This window comes from Symphalangus syndactylus, chromosome 20 (genome assembly GCF_028878055.3).
Source record: "Symphalangus syndactylus isolate Jambi chromosome 20, NHGRI_mSymSyn1-v2.1_pri, whole genome shotgun sequence".
Taxonomy (NCBI): domain Eukaryota; kingdom Metazoa; phylum Chordata; class Mammalia; order Primates; family Hylobatidae; genus Symphalangus; species Symphalangus syndactylus.
In genome coordinates, this window is record NC_072442.2 from 38,774,623 (window position 1) to 38,783,891 (window position 9,269).

The window sequence follows — 9,269 nt, forward strand, 5'->3', positions numbered from 1 at the left end:
GCATGCATAAAATACCAGTTACAAGCAAAACCCCAAACTGGATTCTGCCTCCAGGTCAGCGAAAAGCCCTGACTTGAGGCTCTTTGGCCTCAATTCCTGTTAACCAGCAAATTCAAACGATGATTTGAAAATGTTTTGTTATAAAACCTTTAATAGCCGGGCGCGGTGGCTCACGCCTGTAATCCTAGCACTTCGGGAGGCCGAGGAGGGCGGATCACGAGGTCAGGAGATCGAGACCATCCTGGCTAACATGGTGAAACCCCGTCTCTACTAAAAGTACAAAAAATTAGCCGGGCGCGGTGGCGGGCGCCTGTAGTCCCAGCTACTCGGGAGGCTGAAGCAGGAGAATGGCGTGAACCCGAGAGGCAGAGCTTGCAGTGAGCCGAGATCGCGCCACTGCACTCCAGTCTGGGCGACAGAGCAAGACTCCGTCTCAAAAAAAAAAAAAAAAAAAAAATTCTTAATAATCTAGGTTACTTCAACCAATGAGATTTGGACTTTCGAGGGAGTGATTTCAAAAACTATATTTTTGTTTCCCTGATTTAATGTTTAAAATTGGATGTTTCGGCCGGTCGCGATGGCTCACGCCTGTAATCCCAGCACGTTGGGAGGCCAAGGCAGGCGGATCACAAGGTTAGGAGTTCAAGACCAGCCTGGCCAATATGGTGAAACCCCATCTCTACTAACAATACAAAAAAAAAATAGCCAGGCTTGGTGGCGCCTGTTGTCCCAGCTATTCAGGAGGCTGAGGTAGGAGAATCGCTTGAACTCGGGAGGTGGAGGTTGCAGTGAGCCGAGATTGCGCCACTGCGTTCCAGCCTGGGCTACAGAGTGAGACTCTGTCTCAAAAAAATAAATAAAAAATAAAATAAAATGGGATGTTTCACCTTTTCCCCATTTTCATCTTTGTTTCTTTTTAAACTAAAAGATCCTTCAGCAATCATGGCCTCTTTAATGGTGAACTATCTGTGGCTCTCTCAGTTCTGTAGATACCTTGCAAATTGAGAATATATATATATATATATATAGTCACTGAAGTTATCTTTAAAAGGGGGGCCAGGGCCAGGCACGGTGGCTCACACCTGTAATCCCAGCACTTTGGGAGGCTGAGGCAGGTGGATCACGAGGTCAGGAGTTCGAGACCAGCCTGGCCAATATGGTGAAACCCTATCTCTACTAAAAATACAAAAATTAGGCCGGGCGCGGTGGCTCACGCTTGTAATCCCAGCACTTTGGGAGGCCGAGGCGGGCGGATCACGAGGTCAGGAGATCGAGACCACAGTGAAACCCCGTCTCTACTAAAAATACAAAAAATTAGCCGGGCGTGGTGGCGGGCGCCTGTAGTCCCAGCTACTCGGAGAGGCTGAGGCAGGAGAATGGCATGAACCCAGGAGGCGGAGCTTGCAGTGAGCCGAGATCACGCCACTGCACGCCAGCCTGGGTGACAGAGCGAGACTCCGTCTCAAAAAAAAAACAAAAATACAAAAATTAGCCTGGCATAGTGTCATGCACCTGTAGTCCCAGCTACTAGGGAGGCTGAGGCAGGAGAATCGCTTGAACCCAGGAGGCGGAGGTTGCAGTGAGCTGAGATCACGCCACTACACTCCAGCCTGGGCAACAGCGAGACTCCATCTCAAAAAAAAAAAAAAAAAAAGGTGGGCCCAGTTGTGGTGACATGTGCCTATGATCCCAGCTACTCGGGAGGCTGAGACGGGAGGATCACTTGAGCCCAGGAGGTGGAGGCTGCAGTGAGCTGTAATGGTGCCACTGCACTCCAGGTGACAGAGTGAGGCCCTGTCTCTAAAAAAATAAAAATGAAATAACAATTTTAAAAATATTCTTTAAAGTGTCAAAGGCAATGAGATTTATCCATAATCTTCATATTTCTTTATAGAAATTTCTCAGATAGAACCCTGTAATTTCCAAAACTGAATGTAGTATGTTGTAATGGACCAGTACTGTCCAGCAGAAACATAGTGTGAACCACTAGGTAGTATTAAATCTTACAGTAGCCACATCAGAAAAAAGTAAAAAGGAAACAAATGAAAATACACCTTATTTAACCCAACATATCCAGAATATTATCATTTCAACACGTAATCAATATAAAAAATATTAATGAGGCCGGGCACTGTGGCTCACGCCTGTAATCCCAGCACTTTGGGAGGCCAAGACAGGTGAATCACCTGAGGTCAGGAGTTCAAGACCAGCCTGACCAACATGGTGAAATCCCGTCTCTACTAAAAATATAAAAATTAGCCAGGCATGGTGGAGCATGTCTGTAATCCTAGCCAGCTACTCTGGAGGCTGAGGCAGAAGAATCACTTGAACCCAGAAGGCAGAGGAGATCACAGCACTGCACTCCAGCCTGGGCAAAAAGAGCAAAACTCCATCTCAAAAAAAAAAAAAAAAAAATTAATGAGATATTTTACTTATTTTGTTCACACCAACTTATTTTATATTTATAGCACATCTAAATTCTGACTATCCACATTTCACATGATCAGTAGTCACGTGTGGTTAGTGGCTCTCGTACTGGGCAGCACAGTTTTGGACTCTGGGCCTGGCTTCTTAGCCTCTGAATCCTACATACTTTTCAGAAAGGCAGATTGAAAACCTGCAATCCTTTCAAACTAAGGTGTGAGATGGGGCCTTTTGTTATATATACGTAGTTCTATGACCACTTACTGGTCAGAGAAATAATAATTTAAATAACATATAATAATTTTTTTTTTTGAGCTGGAGACTCCTCTGTCACCCAGGCTGGAGTGCAGTGGCATGATCTCAGCTCACTGCAACCTCCACCTCATGGGTTCAAGCAATTCTCCTGCCCCAGCCTCCTCAGTAGCTGGGATTACAGGCGCCCACCACCATACCTGACTAATTTTTGTATTTTTAGTAAAGATGGGGTTTCACCGTATTAGCCAGGCTGGTTTCAAACTCCTGACCTCAGGTGATCTGCCCACCTAGACCTCCCAAAGGGCTGGGATTACAGACATGAACCACCGTGCCCAGCCCATATAATAATAATTTAATTAACTGTTTTAATTGAATGTTTATCGAGTGCTTACTAAACACTTTTTTTTTTTTGAGATGGAGTTTCGCTCTTGTTGCCTAGGCTGGATTGCAATGGAATGATCTTGGCTCATGCAACCTCTGCCCCCTAGGTTCAAGCAACTCTTCTGCCCCAGCCTCCTAAGTAGCTGGGATTACAGGTGCCCACCACCATGCCCGGCTAATTTTCGTATTTTTAGTTTTATTTGTTTGTTTTGTTTTGTTTTTCTTGTTTATTTTTTCTTTTTTCTTTTTATTTCTTTTTCATTTTTTAATTTTTTTATTTTTAGTAGAGGCTGGGTTTCACCATGTTGGCCAGGCTGGTCTCAAACTCCTGACCTCAGGTGATCCACCTGCCTAGGCCTCCCTAAGGGCTGGGATTACAGGCATGAACCACCGAGCCCAGCCCATATAATAATAATTTAATTAACTGTAACTGAATGTTTATCAAGTGCTTACTAAACACTTTGTTTTTTTTTTTCTTTTGTTTTGGGTTTTTTTTGAGATGGAGTTTCACTCTTGTTGCCCAGGCTGGATTGCAATGGTGTGAGCTCAGCTCACTGCAACCTCCACCTCCTGGGTTCAAGCAATTCTCCTGCCTCAGCCACCCAAGTAGCTGGGATTACAGCTGCCCACCACCACACCTGGTTAATTTTTTTGTATTTTCAGTAGAGACGGGATTTCACCATGTTGGCCAGGCTGGTCTCGAATTCCTGTCCTCAAGTGATCCGCCCACCTCGGCCTCCCAAAGTGCTGGGATTACAAGTGTGAGCCACCATGCCTGGCCAACACTTTTCATATATTAATTCATTTAATTATTCTCAACAACTCTGTGAGGCAGACACCATTATCCCCATTTCACATTTGAGGAAACAGGCACACAGAAATTCAAGGACTTGCCTAAGGTCATACACTAATAATTGGCAGAGCCACAATTAGGACCTAGGCATTTTTTTTCTCTCCTGAGAATCTTGCAGCAGATTCCCAGTTGTTCTAACTCTCCAGTTTTGTTTTGTTTTGTTTTATTTTGTTTTGTTTTGTTTTTGAGACAGAGTCTCGCTCTGCCACCCAGGCTGGAGTGCAGTGGCGCGATCTCAGCTCACTGCAAGCTCCGCCTCCCAGGTTCAAGCCATTCTCCTTCCTCAGCCTCGCAAGTAGCTGGGACTACAGGCACCTGCCACCAGGCCCAGCTAATTTTTTGTATTTTTAGTAGAGACAGGGTTTCACTGTGTTAGCCAGGATGGTCTCGATCTCCTGACCTCGTGATCTGCCTGCCTTGGCCTCCCAGAGTGCTGGGATTACAGGCGTGAGCCACCGCGCCCAGCCCTAACCAGTTTTATTTTATTATAGTTCATCTGTTTCTCAGCTTCTCAAAATGTTATTTTCATTATGTCTGTTAAAGCAAATTTCATTCATAACCATTTAAGGCTCTCCATGAACTGTCGTTATCATTTTCCCAGACTTGTTTTTTCTTATCCTTTAACATATATTCTCCAGTCTTAACAAGCTAACCAGTTTAATGATTGGCCCTTACAGCTTGCTCATTCTTCTCTTCTCTACCATTGCTCATGCGTTATTGCTGGAATGACCTCCTCATCTTTTTCGACAAATGGGGCCCCTCCCTTTCTTCAAAACTCACCTTTTCCAGGAAGTCCTCATTGACTAACTCCACCCAACTCTCTTTTCCCATCAGTTCACAAGTACTGGCTTTTGCTGATTTATTTGTACTTGTTCTGTCACTCTGTAATTGTGTTGTTGTTTTTGTTTTATTCTGGTTTTTTTTTGAGACGGAGTTTTGCTTTTATTGCCCAGGCTGGAGTGCAATGGCACAATCTCGGCTCACCGCAACCTCCGCCTCCCGGGTCCAAATGATTCTCCTGCCTCAGCCTCATGAGTAGCTGGAATTACAGGCATGTGCCACCACATCCGGCTAATTTTTTGTATTTTTAGTAGAGACGGGGTTTCTCCATGTTTGTCAGGCTGATCTCGAACTCCCGACCTCAGGTGATCTGCCCGCCTCGGCCTCCCAAAGTGCTAGGATTACAGGCGTGAGCCACCGCGCCCGGCCTATAATTGTGTTTAAATTTATTTTATATGTGTATCTTTGCAAGATGTACTACTAGTAAGAGCTTGTTTTCTAATTCCTTTATTACTGTCAGTACCAGACCCTGCACAAAGTACATCTCAATTATTATTGAGCTGACTAGCCAATTAACCAAGAGAGAATATTTTACCCAGTCTGTAGCCTTTCCTGTATGTACAAGATGTGTGCCCCATAGAGAAACTACGTGAACCTAAGACTAGAGGCAACTTTCTTTTATAAAATCACAGAAAAGATTAAAAACAAAACACTAAGGCCGGGCGTGGTGGCTCACGCTTGTAATCCCAGCACTTTGGGAGCCCGAGGTGGGCGGATCACGAGGTCAGGAGATCGAGACCATCCTGGCTAACATGGTGAAACCCCGTCTCTACTAAAAATACAAAAAATTAGCCGGGCGTGGTGGCGGGCGCCTGTAGTCCCAGCTACTCGGAGAGGCTGAGGCAGGAGAATGGCGTGAACCCGGGAGGCGGAGCTTGCAGTGAGCCGACATTGCGCCACTGCACTCCAGCCTGGGCGACAGAGCGAGACTCCGCCTCAAAAAAAAAAAACAAAAAACAAAAAACAAAAAAAAAACAAAACACTAGGCTAGGCACCGTGCCTCACGCCTGTAATCCCAGCACTATGGGAGGCCAAGGTGGGCGGATCACCTGAGGTTGGGAGTTCAAGACCAGCCTGACCAACATGGAGAAACCCCATCTTTACTAAAAATACAAAATTAGCCGGTCGTGGTGTTGCATGCCTGTAATCCCAGCTACTCGGGAGGCTGAGGCAGGAGAATTGCTTGAACCCAGGAGGCGGACGTTGCAGTGAGCCAAGATCATGCCATTGCATTTCAGCCTGGGCAACAAGAGTGAAAGTCCATCTCAAACAAAAACAAAAACAAAAACAAAACACTAGGGCCACAGACTTCATGGCAGCAGTAATTTTTGATCCTCCTGAGGAGAAAGAAGAGAACCTTACTTGGCCCCATACTTGGTCCCATGATCCAAGAGATTCCAATGCAGCAAGTCAAGAATAAACCACACTTAGAACTTGGGCTAGAGGAATGGAAGATAACACACAGTTCCCTTAAATATGACTGGATGACCACCTAACATATGCTCCATACAGGCTTCTCTGAAATAACAGAAATTAGAACACAAGGGCCCTTGGAAATTCATTTCTATCCATGGTGCTTCAGAAGGAATGGGAAAGTCAGTAATGTCCCAAGATCCTTAGCCCTACTTTTAACAGGCTTCTAGGCTTCTCTGTTTACCACACATTTAAAAATCTGCAAATGAAAAACCTATGGAAGTCCATATATATCAATAAAAAGTTAACAAAGATTTGGGAGACTGAGGCAGGAGGATGACTTGAGGCCAGGAGTTCAAGACCACTCTGGGCATCATAGTGATACTCCCATCTCTACAAAAAAAAAAAAAAATTGGCCAGGCGGAGTGGCTCACACCTGTAATCCCAGCACTTTGGGAGGCCGAGGCAGGTGGATCACGAGGTCAGGAGATCAAGACTATCCTGGCCAACACGGTGAGACCCCGTCTCTACTAAAAATACAAAAAAAAAAAAAAATTCGCCGGGCGTGGTGGCGGGTGCCAGCTACTCGGGAGGCTGAGGCAGGAGAATGGTGTGAACCCGGGAGGCGGAGCTTGCAGTGAGCCAAGATGGCACCACTGCACTCCAGCCTGCACAACAGAGCGAGACTCCGTCTCTAAAAAAAAAAAAAAAAAAAAATGTTTTTAATTAGCTGGTTGTGGTGGCCTATGCCTGTAGTCCTAGCTACTTGGGAGGCTAAAGTGGGAGGATTCCTTGAACCCAGGAGTTTGAGGCTGCAGTAAGCTATGACTGCATCACTGCAGTCCAGCCTGGGCAACAGAGTGAAATCCTGTCTCTATTTGTTTTGGTTTGGTTTGGTTTTTTTTGAGACAAAGTTTTGCTCTTGTTGCCCAGGCTGGAGTGCAGTGGCACAATCTCGGCTCACTGCAACCTCCGCCTCCCGGGGGTTCAAGCAATTTTCCTGCCTCAGCCTCCCAAGTAGCTGGGATTACAGATGACTGCCACCACGCCCAGCTAATTTTTTGTATTTTCAGTAGAGAGGGGGTTTCACCATGTTGGCCAGGCTGGTCTCAAACTCCTGACCTCAGGTGATCCACCCGCCTCGGCCTCCCAAAGTGCAGGGATTACAGGCGTGAGCCAGTGTGCCCGGCCGAAATCCTGTCTCTTAAAAAAAAAAAAAAAAAAGCTTAATAAAGAAAAGAAGGCCGGGCGCGGTGGCTCAAGCCTGTAATCCCAGCACTTTGGGAGGCCGAGGCGGGCGGATCACGAGGTCAGGAGATCGAGACCATCCTGGCTAACACGGTGAAACCCCGTCTCTACTAAAAAATACAAAAAATTAGCCGGGCGTGTTGGCGGGCGCCTGTAGTCCCAGCTACTCGGGAGGCTGAGGCAGGAGAATGGCGTGAACCCGGGAGGCGGAGCTTGCAGTGAACCGAGATCGCGCCACCGCACTCCAGCCTGGGCGACAGAGAAAGACTCCGTCTCAAAAAAAAAAAAAAAAAAAAAAAAGAAAGAAAAGAAAAGAAAAAAAAAATCAGTCATTCTAGCCAGAGCCACTATTGTTTTCAGTTTTCAAGTACTAGCCTGACGAATATGAGGACACAAAAAGAAATAGTTTTTTTTTTTGAGACGGAGTCTTTCTCTGTCCCCCAGGCTGGAGTGCGGTGGCGCAATCTCGGCTCACCGCAACCTCCACCTCCCGGGTTCACGCCATTCTCCTGCCTCAGCCTCCCGAGTAGCTGGGACCACAGGCGCCCGCCAACATGCCCGGCTAATTTTTTTGTATTTTTTTAGTAGAGGCGGGGTTTCACCGTGTTAGCCAGGATGGTCTCGATCTCCTGACCTCATGATCCACCCGCCTCGGCCTCCCAAAGTGCTGGGATTACAGGCTTGAGCCACCGTGCCCGGCCAAGAAATAGTTTCAATATCATCACTGACTTTATGATCTAAAACAAGTCCTATCAATTCTGTGCCTCAGTTTCCCCATCTGTAAAGCAGATATGGGCATAATGCATGCTTATCTCAAAGAAAAGTATGATTTCTCCAGTGGTTTGAGAATTTCTTAAAAAGCCTATCATTGGGCTGGGCATGGTGGTTCACCCTTGTAATCCCAGCACTTTGGGAGGCCGAGGTGGGCAGATCACTTGAGGTCAGGAGTTCAAGACTAGCCTGGCGAACATGGTGAAACCCTGTTTCTACTAGAAATGCAAAAAAATTAGCCGGGCGTGGTGGTGGGCGCCTGTAATCGCAGCTACTCGGGAGGCTGAGGCAGGAGAATTGCTTGAACCCAGGAGGTGGAGTTTGCAATGAGTCAAGGTCACGCCATTGTACTCCAGCCTGGGTGACAAAACGAGACCCCGTCTCAAAAAAAAAAAAAAAAAAAAAACCTATTATTTTCTTAATGTGAGAATGGTCTTTGTAGCAGGACTAGTAAAAAGTTGAAGTAAAATTATAGACAGCAAATGTAAGTCATCGAAAGAAGTATTTCAGAGCAAAGATAATGTAAAGGAATTGGATTAGGGAGGCAAAATATTCAGGCAGGAAGGAGAGAAACCCCAGCTGTGGAACACAGAAAGAGAAAGATGTGGAGCATTTGAGAGAACCATTACAAAACCACCAAGTTAGATCAAAACAAAGCATTACAGTTACTATTTAACCTCTCTGACTTACAAATTATGGCCTTCAATGTCAATTTCAAGCATACAAATTATAACTCGAATTCCACTAATATGTGGCTTACCTGCGGAATATGATGAAGGGGTTCCAAAGGCCAGGAACACAAAAACTCGGAGAGCAATCCATGGAAAGTGATGCCATGAGGTCCCAGCCTTGACTCTTCCGTAACTTAAAATGGCTGTTGAAATGACAGTTGGAAATGTGAGTAGATGGAATGCTGCCTACCCATCCTGTGTTCTTCATGAAAGGAAAGTAGATTAATTTCACATGCTTTAAAATGTTTGCTATACTGATGGATAACTTAATTTGTCATAATAATATGTGAGCTATAGATTAGACAGATTGATGGATAGATACATAGTTTTATTTATTTGGGGATAGCAATATA

At 45.6% G+C, this 9,269-nt stretch overlaps 1 protein-coding gene across 2 annotated transcripts in view; it reads right to left on the reverse strand.

Annotated features, from left to right (window-relative positions):
- Positions 1-9,037, reverse strand: part of LOC129470003 (puromycin-sensitive aminopeptidase) — a 114,942-nt gene extending 105,905 nt beyond the window's left edge. Inside the window, exon 1 of one of the 2 annotated variants that reach the window (XM_055257289.2) lies at positions 8,946-9,037. In XM_055257289.2, the coding sequence (XP_055113264.1) occupies positions 8,946-9,022 (77 nt within the window). In that variant the 5' untranslated portion in view covers positions 9,023-9,037. The remainder of the gene's footprint in view (positions 1-8,945) is intronic. The other variant, XM_055257292.2, reaches the window with a different exon arrangement.
- Positions 9,038-9,269: the final 232 nt, after the last annotated feature.